General features: G+C 38.6%; 1 protein-coding gene across 1 annotated transcript in view; it reads right to left on the bottom strand.

Moving 5' to 3' along the window:
• The window catches only part of chn2.L (chimerin 2 L homeolog), a 170,246-nt gene extending 154,288 nt beyond the window's left edge, over positions 1-15,958 (bottom strand). The window contains exon 1 of the mRNA XM_041565431.1: positions 15,643-15,958. Within this exon, the coding sequence (XP_041421365.1) occupies positions 15,643-15,691 (49 nt within the window). The 5' untranslated portion in view covers positions 15,692-15,958. The remainder of the gene's footprint in view (positions 1-15,642) is intronic.
• Positions 15,959-16,633: the final 675 nt, after the last annotated feature.

The raw sequence follows: 16,633 nt of genomic DNA, 5'->3' as shown, positions 1-16,633 counted from the left end.
TACATTTGGTGTGCTACAGTAGAGCTAACCAAACCTTCTTAGCCCTATAAACATTTTTACAATGTATGTATCCATGTTATATCAGAGCAAGACATATAAAGCTGGTTTCAGTGGAGACAGAAAGCAGAAGGGAAAGAGTTAAACCGGGCAGAATTACAGTATTGTGTAGAAACACTTAAAAGAAAAGTAACACCAAAAAATGAAAGTGTCTTAGGGGGTTATTTATCATAGGACAAATTTGCATGAATTTTTTTTTACTCTGATAAATTTGAATGTACTCACAATTCAACTGGGAGGTTATAAATTAAAAAAATGTGACTGTATTAAATTAGATTGAATGGGAACCACCCGAAAATTTGATTCATATTCAATTTGAATGCGAACGAAATTCGAATCGAATTTTCCTCAGAGAAATACTTGAATGTCAGGAAGCCAAATAACATATTCAAATGGGTCAACAGACCCCTGCCATTGACTTATAAATCAACTTTCCAGGTTTTAGGTGGCGAATATTCGAATTAGATCTGTTTCCATGGTCGAGGTGTGATAAAACAGGTATAACTGGTGTGTTTGATTCAGAAACATCACTATACTTTATATAAACAAGCTGCTGTGTAGTCATGGGGGCAGCCATTCAAAGCTGAAAATCTACTGTGTATCCTGTGCTTGAATGGCTGCCCCCGTGGCTACAAATCAGCCAGTTTATATAAACTATAGTAGTGTTTCTGATGCAAATACATCCATTTTACCAGTGCACGGCAACTGTATATTATATTATCATTACATTTTTTGGTGTTAGTGTTCTTTTTACTTTCTTTCTAAGACCTGTACTCTTTAAGAACTGAGTCTAAGGCTTGCCACATGGAAAGATCCGCATGTTTGGTGAAATAGGTTAAACACCTTGTACAGTGCAACTGGGACTGCGTTTCTAAACATTCTCTATTGCAGAGCAGAACTTTTGAGTAGTCCTATAAGTAGTCATTTATAGAACTGAGAACTTACAATGGGTAGCAAAGCTGAATTTAACATGATGGAAAAACATATGTCTGGCTAGCGTGTGTTTCAGTCTCTAGTGGTTACTCGGTTTGTCTGAGAGAAGAGCATTTGCCAATGACAAGAGAGAGTTATTATCAGGGGTTTTTGTTATTTACCTATTCTACACTGTAAGGGATATGCGTGAACATAGCAGACAGAGCATTGTGTAGCACCATCATATAGTTTGCCGCAGGTAGTCGGTGTCAGGTAGCACCTGTACAGGAAAGTGCTCTCATTGACTCACACAGAATGGACGGAACAAGTGCTGCCAGCTCTCTATTGTCCATAGCATGCAACCCTGAAACCCAGATCTATGAAACACAAAAGAGCTGTTACTTTTAATCTATTCAACCCAATCCAATACTATTTTAAACTGAACCATGTTCTATTAATTGATCATTTTTGACATCTTCTGACAGATGGATGCTCATTAAATCCTTAGAAGCTGGTAAATAAAAAAAGCTGAATCTTCTCGAAGGTGTTCTATATCAGGGATGTACAGCTATGACAGGGCATGTTTATGTCCCAAATGTGCCAAACAGCCCCACATACCTATTTGCCTGAAATCAACTGGCACCTTCCTATGCTATATATGCATTGTGTTAATATGGCATATTTATACAAATATTAGCACATGTATGCTGCTGTTTCTGCTTTTCCATCACTCCTTAACCAACATACTGCAACCAAGACAAAAGGGCATGCAATGGATAAATGAAATGGCACAAGCACTCATATTTGAGAATTAGCCCGCATCGTGTATTGAGAGGCCCAGCAAAATCATTTGTGAAGTACAGAAATATTAAACAATATCACTAATTTATCAGTAGTTTGCCATAACATTGCTGTGCTGATCCCTAAAGCCAGCAGCCCTGTGCTCAGTTTAATGTCCATATTTAGGCAGCATGAAATCTTAAAACACAAGTACTCATAATACTTTTACAAATTACTCCTGATGCTGTCATTTTAACGGGGTATGTTTTTGTTAAACAGTTGTGGTATGTGAGGGTGTGGCTACAAAGTAGGTGTGGTCATAGCCATCTTTCCATTTTTTAATGGAATCATATTTGTACAGTTTTACCTTCCATCAGTAGAGGGGTTTCTAACTTTGCTAACAAATTCTACTTTATTGTATTTTCCTTTTTCAAAATCCAGCCTCCTGTAATACTGTACTATTTAGGAACTGAGTCTAAGGCTGGCTCTACATGGAAAGATCTGCTTGTTTGGCGAAATAGGCAAACAAGTTGATATTTCAGCGATATGCCCACCTTGAGGAGATACAGGTAATCAGCTGTCGACCCCAACCGCTGCTCAATTGACATCTAGCCAGATAATGGTCCATGTTTAAGCCATTTTTGACTGATTAAAGACGACTTCCTTGTAAAGTTTGCAACCAAATTGCTTTTGAAAATGTTCACAGTGTATGTAATAAGAGTATGCAATTGCAAATTTTTTTTGCAACAAAATAATTAACGAAACTCATCTAATAGCCAAAAAATGGAAAGGACCCCCACCAACAATGCAAGAGATTCAGAATAAACTATGGTGGACAATTGAGATGGAGAAACTCTCTCCACTAAAAAATGGTAAAATGAGTACATTTAAAGAAGTATGGAATATATGGTTGTTCAAGGAAGGGATTTCACATACATTGTAAGATTATGTATAGAAAAAAACCTCAATCACCGACCCCCCCCCACACACACACACCCCACACCCCCTCTTCTTTTCCCCCCTAATCATAAGTTTGGCCGACTGGCCAAGTTGGAGTAAGTTTAAAAATACACAATGCACAAAAAAAAAAAATGAAACTCCAGAGCAGATGTTAAAGGTTCACAATGCACAATTAAGGTTTGCAATGCAATAAAAGCCTAACAAAGAATATTACATTGCGACAGGCAAATTTTTATTCGTAAAGTTTTGCTCTTTGCAAATTTTATTATATTTCCCCCACATGTGTTTTAGCAGAGGCAATTCTTCTATTCTCTAGTATTGTCTATGGCAGGGTATTTTGTAGCCACAAAAATCTACTTTTTATGCTACAAAAAAGACATGTTTCAGAACATCTCTTTTTTTTGTGACATTTTTCTGCAGTTATACAATTCATACAAATCATTTCCTTGAAAGCGATTTGACTTCTAGATATGTCTTATTTACTTTTTGTCAATATTACGTCCTAACTTTCCTTTTGAATTCCACAATCACTTCATTGCTTTTAAATTTTAATTACAAGTAGCTTGTGTTTGCTTTCACAAAGCAGAGGTTAAATCTGACTAGAAATGCCCTTGGCCAGCTGCAAAAACATACAAAGCCTAGTAAAATGTAAAAGCTCTATACATAGTCTGAAGCTCAATATCGATTAGGCAACATTCATCAGTGTATGTATTATGTAATGACCATATTGATCAGCAACTTCAATATTATACTGCAAAAGGACTTGTCATGAAATGTTTGACAGCACTTGGAGTAATGGTATAGACACATGACTGATAACTTTGCACATTCACCAAAAGGCATCCTTACCTTGCAGGCGCACATGATTAAAAACATTTATGGTTGTAGTTTTGTAAACTCAGCAAACAAATGACCTACATTTCCATTTCACACTGCATTCTCTTACATCACATTTCTCTTCAGCTTTGACTTGTCTCCGAAATATCCTACAAACCCAAGTCACCAGTTATGAGCATTAGAAGGTGCCTTTCAGATCCTATGTCAGTTTTCCCAGGATTATAGTTATAATAGACTACTTCTTCAGAGCTAACATAAAAACTATTACCGTTTTAGAAAGCTAAAGGTATATCATATTTTGGCTTTGCCATTCACTTTAATGGTACATTACTCCAAGTTTCCTCCAAGTGACATGGGCCTTCACTTTCAACCTCTCTTCCATGTCTATGATCTATGTAGTGCACTACAAATCAGCACATATCTCGTGTCAGATCCTACAGTGCCTTGCAAAAGTGGCATTTTTCATGTTTTGTTGCTTCACAACCTGGAATTAAAATGGATTGTTTGAGAGTTTGCACCATTTCATTTACAGAACATGCCTACAACTGAAGATGTATTTTTTATTATTGTGAAGCAAACAACAAATAGGACAAAATAACAGAAATCTTCAGCGTGCATAACTGTTCACCCCCCCCCCCCCTTAAAGTTAGTAGAGCCACCTTTTGTGGCAATTACAGCTGCAAGTCACTTTGGATAAATCTCTATGACACATCTTGCCACTGGGACAGTTTTCGCTTGTAAACAGCAATCTTCAAGTCTGAACACAGATTCTCAATTGGATTGAGGTCTGGACTTTGACTAGGCCATTCCAACACATTTAAGTGTTTCCCCTTAGACCACTCGAGTGTTGCTTTACCAGTATTCTTCGGGTCATTGTCCTGCTGGAAGGTGAACCTCCGTCCCAGTCTCAAATCACAGGCAGACTGACACAGGTTTTGCTCAAGAATATCCCTGTATATAGCACCATCCATCTTTCCCTTGGCTGGGACCAGTTTCCCATTCCCTGCTGCTGAAAAACATCCCCACAGCATGATGCTGCCACCACCATGTTTCACTGTGGCGATGGTGTTCTTGGGGTGATAGGATGTGTTGGGTTTGCACCAAACATTGCATTTTCCTTGGTGGCCGAAAAGTTCAATTTCTCATCACCTCCATACATTTGGGGAGTTGCCCACATGCCTTTTGGTAAACTCAAAACATGCCTTCTTATTTTTAACTTTAAGTAATGGCTTTTTTCGTACCACTCTTCCATAAAGCCCAGCTCTGAGGAGTAGTGTATGGCTTATTGTGGTTCTATGGACAGATACTTCAGTCTCTGCTGTGGAACTCTGCAACACCTTCAGGGTTACTTTTGTTCTCTGTGCTGCCTCTCTGATTAATGCCCTCCTTGCCCAGTCTGTGAGTTTTGGTGGGCGGCACTCTCTTGGCAAGTTTGTTGTGGTACCATTGTTGTGGTACCATGTATGTGTTTATACTGACAGATCATGTGACACTTAGGGGCACATTTACCTAGGGTCGAATATCGAGGGTTAATTAACCCTCGATATTCGACCGTCTAAGTAAAATCCTTCGACTTCGAATATCGAAGTCGAAGGATTTACCGCTATTCCTACGATCGAAGGAATAATCCATTGATCGAAGGATATTCCTTCGATCAGAAAATTGTTAGGAAGTCTATGGGGACCTTCCCCATAGGCTAACATTGGCCTCGGTAGGTTTTAGTAGGGGGTCGAAGAATTTTTTAAAGAGACAGTACTTCGACTATCGAATGGTCGAATAGTCGAATGATTTTTAGTTGGAATAGTTCGATTCGAAGTCGAAGGTGGTAGTCGAAGGTCGAAGTAGCCCATTTGATGGTCAAATTAACCATATTCGAAATTCGAAATTCGAACTATTTTTCCTCTATTCCTTCACTCGAACTAAGTAAATGGGCCCCTTAGATTGCACACAGGTGAACTTCATTTCACTAATTATGTGACTTTTGAAGGTAATTGGTTGCACCAGGATTTTTTAGGGGCTTCATGGCAAAGGGGATGAATACATTTTTTTTAATTCTTTTTTATATATATTTTTATCATTTCACTTCACCAACTTAGACTATTTTGTGCAGATCCATCACATAAAATAAGAAACATTTAAATTACAGGTTGGAATGTAACAAAATATGTAAAAAGTAAATACTTTTGTAAGGCAATGTAGACTCAAAAAAGGAGTCCAGGTGTTTAGCCTCAAGTTTTTTCCAGAAATTCCAGCATAGTTACAGTCTGCACTGGACCGGGAAAAAGCCCAGTAGGTCCTGCCAACCCAGACCACTCACCTCTGACCTCCCATGATGCAGGGGGGGGGGGTTGTGGCATCTCATATTCCTTGCAGAATGCGAAGGTTACTTCACAGCTGGGGTGGGGGGGGTGTAGGGGTCCCTGAGGTGGCAGCCCTAGTTTAAAGGCGGTGGTAGCTCCAGGGTTTATCTGTGTCAATAGTTTCTCAAGGCCCTTGTATTTTATTTTATATGATCCTGGTCATGGTATGGGGTAGAGTACAGTAGGCTGATGTTGTTAAACTAATTCACAGAACACATTTTTGCCCTTTAAAAGATATGAGCTTCATTCACTGGCAACCCACTCTAACAGGAAGCCAGGAAGCAATTGTCTCCCAGACGCTGCAAGAGGACCAAACCACTCAATTTTATTCACGCTTCTAACAAAACTAGTATTTGAAATGGAAAAAACATTCAGCAGCCACCCACCCTTTTTAACAAGTTGAAAGAAGAAAGCTATACTACACCTTTATGTTTTCTAAATAATTGTGTAATGACATGGGGCAGTCTCTGGCATTCTGCTAGCAGTGTTTTTTTCCATATTAAAAAGGCACCAAAAATCACCCACTGATAATTAAGAGCATTGTGTGGAAACTCCAGCAACGGCAATGTTTACATTATCTGGAAACATGCACAAGTGCACAAAAAGTAATGGGGGGCAAGCTAACGTGATTTTATATGGGGGGGAAAACACATACCTTGCCATAGCCGAATTTACATATTTCAGGCAAAGGCACAAAGAAGTTTTTAAGCAGTTTTTACACAATCATATACATTTCGGGGCAGATTTATTATGTGGTGTAAAGAACGGCGGAAAAATACTTCACACCGTTAGACATTGATGTTTAAAAAACAGCGTAAAAATTGCATCATTTTTTTCCGCTCATTTGAGCAACTTCCACCGGAACTTACTTCTAAAGGTCTAAAGCGGTGTAAAATAACGGCTTAAGATCTGGCATTCGCATGGAGTACAAATAAAACACACCTTGATAAATTCACCATTTATTTTACACAGCTTTTTACACCATTTTAAAACAAATTTTGTTTTACACATAAAAATATGCCCCTATATGGGGGCATATTTATGAATTTATGAATGGAAATTGGATATTAAGTCATGAACTATGTGAAAATGTGTTGATGTAGAAAGGTGTATAATTCTTCAGTTTTGCCCTCTGCTTTCTGATGTAAACATTAGCAATGACAAAAGATATCAATCTATGTGAAAAAACAGCCAATATATGGCAGAAATTTTCTATTTTACTCTTAAAAATTACCTCTGGGCATAAGGCACAGTAGGGGTCATTTACCAACACTGGGCAAATTTGCCCATGAGCAGTTACCTCTAACAACCAATAAGATTGTTGCATTCATTTTTCTACTTGCAGCTGGCTTTAAAAAGCTAATACAAAAATAAGTTGGTGGAGGGCACTCCCAATATTCACAATAGAAAAAATACTTTTTTAAGGTATACGAGGTGCAAATAACCCCAGGTAATCCCACAGTCAGTTACCCAAAACAGTATATAGAAATGGAGAGTGGTTGCACACTCAATGAGACTTGGTGGTATTAAAACATTTTTCTTTTACTATAAAATTTGGTGGTATTAAAAAATTTTTCTTTTACTATAAAATTTACTATAAAAGAACATTTTTTTAATACCACCTTTGTCTACTAAATCTCATTGAGTGTGCAACCCCTCTAATTTCTTTAAAAAGCTAATCACTGATTGGGTGCTATAGGTAACTAACTGCCCATGGGCAAATTTGCCTATTGTTGATAAATGAGCCCCAGTGACTGACCCATGTACCTTAAATTATTAACTGCAATAGAACCTGGCAGAGTTGCTGCAAAACGAGTGGGACATTGGCTGGTAGTTAGGATAAGACTGGGAATGAAAACATATTTAAAATCTTAGTAATTGTCAAAACTTTGGCTAAATTACTAATACTAATTATGTATTATGAGCCACAGGGCCCCTGATCAAACGTCTGGATCTCCAAGGGTATCTTAATATAAAAAGACTATAGATAAACATAAGGGGCAGGTTTTTCTAAAGTTCGTAGTGTTTTCCACAAAAATTTGAGTTTTAGAGAAGTATTTCTTGGTCAAAAAAACACAAAAAAAAACGTGAATTATTAACTTGGATTATTAAAAGACTTGAATATTGAGATTTATTGTACCCAGACCCTGGAAATAGCTGGAATCCGAAAATACACTACAACTAAAACCCGTCAAGGTCATGTAGGAGTCAATGGCAGAGGTCCCTTGAACCACCTGAAGAAGATAACAGCCTGTTTGATGTTCGAGTTTTTTTTTTTTAAGGGTTTTGCATAATACTCGAATGATCAATCATGTTGTGGGACTTGAACGCATTGTTTTTTGGCCATTCGAATTTTTACTTAAATAAGATACCATTCGAATTTCTAGTTCATTCGAGTTTATTCTAGGTATAAAAACTCTAACACTCGACCTTTGATAAATAACCCCCAATATCTGACAAGAAATCTAAGGTATGGTATACCATAGTATAAAAATACATGCAGGTTTCAGTGGCTAAATACTTTGTAACACATAAAGGAGATTTATATTAGATTGCCTGAAAAAATCTCACTATATTCAGCAACATTTAGCTGCTTCCGTTTTATTGCTTTCTACAAGGAATCCATGTGGGCATTGGAAAATATAAAGGACTGTCAATTTTGCGTGGTAGCTGCCAATAAAACAAAAAATAAAAAAACAAAACACACATGCTGAATAAAAAGTCATAAGCAAACAAACAACGCTCGGTAGGTGCATACTAATAGAGCCAAGCCATGCAGTGCCAGCCAATCTAGCTGAACAGGGACTGAATGAACAAACATTACTAGAGAACACTGGATACTGGTACTACAGGTTCTTTAGGGTAGATGAATAACTTTTCAGATGACTGGGCCTGAACAAGAATATTTTATGCATCATGCTGCATTCTTACGCATTTAATGCACCTCCTGAATATTTTAAAATTGTATAATACATGCTGAAGGATTACTTTTTTTAAAAAGTAAAACAACATATTAATGCAATACATGCATGTTGAAGTGTTCAACGTGCATTTAAACCATCTATGCATGTGTAGGGACCTTAAAGGGGCTGTTCGCCTTCCAAACACTTTTTTTTGAGTTCAGTTGTTTCAATTGCTTTCCATTTTTATTTTTGTTTGTTTTCCCGTAATTAAAGTTCCTGTCTCTGGTGTTTCAGTCGGACAGCAATGTGCTCCAGGTGCAGATTCTTAATTGTTACAGTTTGCTACATTACTTGATACATTTCTCAGTCATATCTATGGAATATTAGCAACTATTGTACCATATCTAACAGCTTCCTTTAATGAAACTCTGGGATTCTGCTCAGCAGGGACAAAGATAAGAAATGTATCAATTAAGAGGCCCCAATGGTCAAATCTCGAATTTATTTCTGTGCAAATCAAAATGACACCAGCATGTTTATTCATTAGGTGCAACTCTGCTACACCTATTGACCCACAGCAATAAGAACAGGGGCAGAGCTACCAGGGGTGCAGGGGGATGCTATTGGACCAGGCCCTCAGCCCCCCGGCAGATTGCGCACCGATATAACCGTCTGCTGCCGCCAAGAAAATCAATACAGAGAGGGGTGAGGAGGCCCAGCTGCACGGCCCCCACCTAGTTACATTACTGAATAGGGTGGACACTGATTTTTCCCTGTAAAATCTGAAATCCAGAAATGATATTATAGATCACCTTCTGCAAATAGATCCATACATACAATGTAATACAGGCCACCAAATTCCAGATGGTATAATTAACTAATAGTTCAATGCTTTGTGAAATTTCACTTATAAATAGGCGATACTGAGAGAAACTTTGAACTTCCATTAAAATTAATTAGCAAAACAGTGGAAAAAACATGAAACTAATTAGAGACCTGTTTTAAATGAAGCACACACTGCAGAGAAGTGAAAATACTCACAACTGGAGGACTTAACATCCTCCTTTAACTTCTCTTGTATGTAATCCAGTATAGCATTAAAACAGAATTCCAGCATAAATATAAAATATTTACCCTTTTTTGAGAGGTATCAGAAGTTGCCCCTATAATCTTCCAAGGGCCTCCCCTTACAAAATGCAGCTTCTTTTTATAGTTACATTAGACCAAGTCTAAAGGCCATTCTTTATTTCTGGACCTTTCTGCTGTCCCTGACACAGTTATTCACTATTTATCATCTGTGATGGCATTCATTAAGCAGCTATATCCCTTATAATGATATCCTTTGGAAAAATTATCAACACTATATTAAAAACAGCAATTTAAAGAAAAGTAAATCTGTATTAAATATGTTTCGATTAGTTTTCACTTCCTTATTTTCAGACAGAAACATTGGGGGTCATTTATCAACACTGGACAAATTTGCCCATGGGCAGTAACCCATGGAAACCAATCAGATCGTTGCATTAATTGTTCTACTTGCAGCTGTCTTAAAAAAAGCTAATCACTGATTGGCTGCTATAGGTAACTGCCCATGGGCAAATTGGCCTAGTGTTGATAAATGAGCCCCAATTGTCTGATAATTACTTTAAGTATCTCTTTTCTTTCTGTCAAGCAAATAGTCACATTGTATTAGCATCGGCAGAGATATGTCATGACAAATTCAATGTAAGACCGCTATAAGTAAATAAAGCTGCTTCTTTGGCAAGACAAAAAGAATTTACAACAGAAATATCCCACCTGGGGTCCTCCAACAGGTAATAGTAAATGAACAGTAGGCTGGAGAGCTGCAACTTGGATAAACTTCTATCCAGTAACCCTCTAACTGGGAGTACATCGTAGAGTCCTACACACAAGAATATTTCTAGGTAATTACAAGTCTGCAGCACACACCAGAGCCCCGAATGTCAAGACAAGCACCCAAGTATAATATGCAGCTCCAGGTCTATTAGACTGATAACACTACTATATTCTTCATTCTATCAAATGATTTTGTGAGACATAATCTACATTTCTACCCTGCTAAAACTCACAATGCATTGCCATGCTTTGTTCTGGCCTTAGATCTGAACTTGTAAAACTAAGGGCTACTACACAGGAGATTTTGTATTATGGTGTTGGATGAACAGATCCTGGGTCAAAATATAATGGGACTGATGAAAAAAACTGATGTTCCTCTAACTGCATTTGAGACTTCATATCTTCTGAATCTGATAAAAAGAAAGGACTTGCCATAAGTTATTCTCTAGCAGCAGAACCAGCTGAATTTAACAAAATTCCTGCAAAAGAGATATGGGAAAAAACTCTAGAGAAAATATTTTCTAATGAAGATTAGCAGAATGCTATCCCCAGGATGCAAACACTATCTATATGTATTACATATCAAGAACATTTTCCGGATCTTTCACCACTATTTTGGAGAGAATGTGGAAAACAAATATCATTACTCCACACCAATCTATTACTAAAGTGAGCTGTCATTTTTTTTTTCTTTAGTGGCAGATTTATTAAGGGTTGAATTCAAAATTTGAATTTCCGATTTTTTATGGTCAAAACCATAAAAATAATTTGAATAGTGAATAATCCAAACTCGATTCGAATTTTAATTCAAATTCGAATTTCAATATTTATCAAACCTTGGCCCTTTAAAAATTCAAATTTGACTATTCGCCGCCTAAAACCTGCCGGGTTCATATATAAGTCAATGGGAGAGGTCCCGCTGCTATTTTTAAGATGTTAGTTAGCCTTCCTGACATTCCAGTTTTTTTCAGAGAAAAAACTCGATTCGAGTTTAGTCAAATTCGATTCTAAATTGATTTGAGTTTTCAGATTGGTAATATTCGTTCAAGTTTTAGATATTCAATTCTTTAATTAAATAACATATATATTACTTATATTAGACTTTTTATAAAAACATTAATTCAAAATTCGACCTTTGATAAATGTGCCTCTAAATAAACCCAATAGGCTGGTTTTGCATCCTAAGGATTCATTATATCTTATTAAATCTGGATTATTTGGATAGAATGGAGTCTATGGCAGACGGCTTTTCCGTACTTTGGAGCTTTCTGGATAACGGGTTTCTGTATAACAGATCCCATACCTGTATTGCCATGTGATGGAACACAAACACTAAATGGCAAATGCAAGTTGAACCACTTGTCGGTACTGAATCCAAAGACTGAAACTCTGCAGCGAATGTCAACCAGTCTGTTTCTGCCACAACAGGTGCAAACATCAAAATTCTAATATCACTCAGAGAGAGTAATTATATAGGAGGAACAAATACTGTAATTTTTTCATATTAGAATCCTTAAGTAAGCATATACTTATGCTCTATGTTACGCTGTGAATAAACATTACAAGCAAAACATGGACTTCCCATAAATAGCACAATCAAAACATGGACTTTCCATAAATGAATAATTCACCAAATTATTAAATAAATCAAGCTGAGTATACTTGGGGCACTCTGATAACATCTGGCTCAGTTCTGGCACTTATGATGCAGTGATAACCACTGTAAATTGAAGCACTAAATATATTCATTTGTCTTTGTAAGTTACCCAACCCACTTAGATCGTAACGTCTATGGGGAAGGGACCTTTGTCCACTTGTCTCTAACACATAATGTAACGGTACTTTGTATTTATTATTGTATTAACCCCTGATTGTTCGATTGCAGTATTTTCTGCTGTACAGTGCACATACACACATAGCACTATATAAATATAAATACATAATATAGACAAACTGCACTTGTATTGGGTCTAAGGTCTCATGTAGATTGGGTGTTTTATGCCACTTTGTTTTATGTTTTATAGAGGGTTGAATTTGAAACAAATGCGCCAAAAAATACATATAAAAGCAATAAATGTATTTTAAGCATTCAGCATGTTTTTTTAAAAACCCCAAAACGCCTATGTGTAAAAGCCCTTAGAAATATAGAGCAAAGATAGATCAGTGATGCCCATTTAGGGGCTGCAGACCGCTGGTGGTTCACTGTGATACTACAGGAGATTCACTCATGGAAAAAATTCAGGTATGGGACCTGTTTTCCAGAATGCTTGGGACCTGGGGTTTTCCGGATAATGGATCTTTCTGTAATTTGGATCTTCATACCTTTAGTCTACTAAAAAATCATGTAAACATTAAATAAACCCAATGGGCTGCTTGTGCTTCAAATAAGGATTAAGTACATCTTAGTTTGGATCAAGTACAAGGTTCTGTTTTATTATTACAGAGAAAAACAAAATCATTTTTTAAAAATCTGGCTTATTTGGATATGGGACACAGCCTCCATAATTCAGAGATTTCTGGATAACAGGTTTCCAGAAAACGGATCCCATACCTAATTTCACATGTTTTACCTATTATGGTCAGATGTAATCACCTATTACTGAAATGTATTTTTCATTCATGTTTTTTCCACGCTTCAGCCAAATAAAACCCATTTATGCTAGTACGCTTGTGGTGGTCTGCCGACCACATACAGGAATATGCATAAGTAAGCTGTACTGTGCATCAGGGTTAAATAGAAATAATCACATACTATGGATAAAATAGCATAGAAGAATACTGTCATCATCCTTCCCTCTAGCACCAGTACAGGTATGGGACCTATTATCTAGAATGCCTGGTACCTGGAGTTTTCTGGATAATGGATCTTTCTGTAATATGAATCTTCATACCTTAAGACGACTAGAAAATGATGTAAACATTAAATCAGGGGTGTCCAAACTGCGGCCCGAGGGCCACATGCGGCCCAGGATGCATATGAATGTGGCTCAGCTTGGTTCCCGAGGAAACGTCATGTCGCAAAAGATATAGGAAGAGGGGGGACTCTGCCCATTGCCCAGTTAGTAATAATAATATAATAATAAGTCTATTTAATATCCAGGTGTCCCATATTTCAGTGTATAGCTCCATCTGGTTATCCAACTGGCATTGTAGTTCTTTTGTGTGCATTTCCTTTACTTTTACAAATCAAACATGTTTGTGTATTTCATGTGTGGCCCTAGACAATTTTTCTTTTTCCAATGTGGCTCTGCGAGCCAAAAGTTTGGACACCCCTGCATTAAATAAACCCAAAAAGCTGGTTTTGCTTCCAATAAAGATTAATTATATCTTAGTTTGGATCAATTACAAGGTACTGTTTTATTATTACAGAGAAAAGGGAAATTTTTAAAAAATGTGGATTATTTAATTAGAAGGGAGATGGGCATTCTGTAATTCAGAGCTTTCTGGATAACAGTTTTCTGGATAACGGATCCCATAACTGTACTAGAATGCAGACGGGTGTAGAGACAGCAACATCAGACCCAGCAGCTAGTGTGCGGCCAGTACAGGGTCATGACAGACAGCTAAACTACACAGGAGATTTTATAGGATGGTACTAGATCAATAGATTGCATCCTTCCTGGCAAGGGCCTAAATATCAATGTATAATATAATGGGACTGATATAAATATCTGATGTGCAAACTACATAGAGGCTATTTGCCAGAAGGCAAGGGAACACACCAGGCTGTGTCTACATCCAACTAGATGAATCACATTGACTGTTGATGTAGATGCATGAACAAAACACACCACCTGATTTTATTTGATCCGACTTACATTAAAGCACCCCCCAATATCGCATGCTGTATAATAAGATTTTATGTCTGACCCACAAAATCTGATACAAATGTCCCGTTCAGTTTAGCCCTAAAGCAACAGGTGTACAACGTGATTGACCCTACTGTATCCTAGGTCCATTGTACAGCTGATCTGCCCAATTTATGCTTCCTAGTGATGAGCGAATTTATTCGGCAGGCGCGAATTTGCCAGTTTCGACACTGTAGAATAATTCCGTGAATTTGCCTTGAAAATTTACCGGCGTTGAAAAAACAACGTCGTCAGCAACAGTTCCGGCGCCAATTAACTTTAATCCGACACTCATTAACTTTAATGGGCACCAGCGTCAACTTTGACGCCGGCGAATTGTCGCAAGCGTCAAAACCGCCATTTCCCTTTCCATGAAGAACTGGCGAAAAATTTGCGAAACGGAGGGGACAAATTCGCCCATCACTAATGGTTCCTAAAGTGATTCCTCCGCTAACAACTGTCACGCAGCATGTGCCATTTATGTTGCACTTTGTACATCGGGGCTGAACCTTTAGTGAACACACATAGACACAAGGCAATAAATGATGGAGGGGTGCACCAATAAAATGACAAGAATAAGCACAGCAAACCCTTTCTCAAAAAAAAAAAAAAGCATACACAAAACATGGCATAAATGGACAATTTCAGATAAAAGCCTGGATTCTGTATCTTGGGACACATCTGTACATAAATAACATTGCACCCCATATTCTAACTCGTACCCCTCACACCACCACAAAAAAAAACACATTTAGAGGACTATTAGGATAGAAATGTCCACCCTGTGCGACTGTACAGCTTTAGGTAAATAAGAAGTCTCTGGGGGTGCTGAGAGTTGTAGTTCAGGAGCAGCCGAATGCCACAGGTCTAAGGGACCAAAGATAAAGCAGTGGCAATGGCCGGTGGCATTTAGTGAATGATATAATAATAATAACAACAGGCAGCTGTGCCAAGTGCAGGGAAAGTGCCGTGTGTTGCCTCACGTGTCAGCTCAGCAGACTCCGGTAGGAAAACGAAGGCACTTGTCACAGAAGGGAGCAGAGGAAAGACACCGATCATTTCCCTGAGAGATGCTGTCAGACAGCAGCAGCAAGAAATGACCCCCTGCAGACAGTAACCCCCTCTCACCTGAGGACACGGAGGAGCCGGACAGGCTGGAGTTGCTGGAGGCGGCCATCCCGGTGCTGGACAGTAGGAGTGTAGAAGAGCGCCTTTAGCCCATGGCACTGAGCTGCCGCTGCTGCTCGCAACAAGCCTCCCACTACTTTCCCAGCACTTCCTGCTCGCTCATATGACGTTCGCGCTGCTGCTGCTTCTACTGCTCCGCCGCTGTGCAGGTGTCACGGTGCCAGTGGGCGCTGCTCGCACTCCTCTCAGTCTCCTCTCGCCTAGTTCCCTCTCACAGGCCAGTCTGTGGCTCAGCAGCACTGACAGCTCAGGAGAAGGCAAATCCAGTGCAGGCCTCCCCCTCCCAGCTCAGCTGTCACTCACACTGCACCCACTTTGCTTTTGTGGGAGAAGCTACTGGTGCGGCTGGTTAATGCTTCTTCTTCTACACCTGTAGCTTCACTGCCGCCTCCAGGGCTTGAGGGCCGTGCATGGCAGTTGCTTTAGCTGTGACCAGGAGCATGATTATAATGGCACCTTTCCCCAGGCATAGTTACTCCCAGACCCAAGCAAAAACACTGGGGGTACAGAGATAGGCGACCTGAAGGGGACTTATTTTTTTAAAAAATAGAAAAGTTCAACTTTAAATTCACTTTTTTAAAACTATTTAGCTTTTCTATTTTGCCTCTTGCTATACTAGGGTTGTCACCTCTTTGGTTTTGACCCGAACAGTTCAGTTTTTCTAAGGCCTGTTCCTGTCTCAACTTTCTGCCTTGTGAAACCCAAACAATAATCTGACCAATAAATAAAACATTTAAATACTGACCGTCAGGGTCAGACTGGGCCGGTGGGCCCCAGTCTCTTGTGAGCCCCGCCAAGCCTAGGGTTGCCACCTGGCCGGTCAGGGGCGTAACTACAGAGGAAGCAGACCCTGCAGCTGCAGGGGGGCCCAAGAGGTATAGGGGCCCCATGAGTCCTTCATTTATATACAATTTCAATAAATATTGGTAAA

The sequence above is a fragment of the Xenopus laevis genome, chromosome 6L (genome assembly GCF_017654675.1).
Source record: "Xenopus laevis strain J_2021 chromosome 6L, Xenopus_laevis_v10.1, whole genome shotgun sequence".
In the NCBI taxonomy this organism is placed as follows: Eukaryota; Metazoa; Chordata; class Amphibia; order Anura; family Pipidae; genus Xenopus; species Xenopus laevis.
Note: the sequence above shows the minus strand (reverse complement) of the source record. Positions and strands in the feature narration are given on the sequence as shown.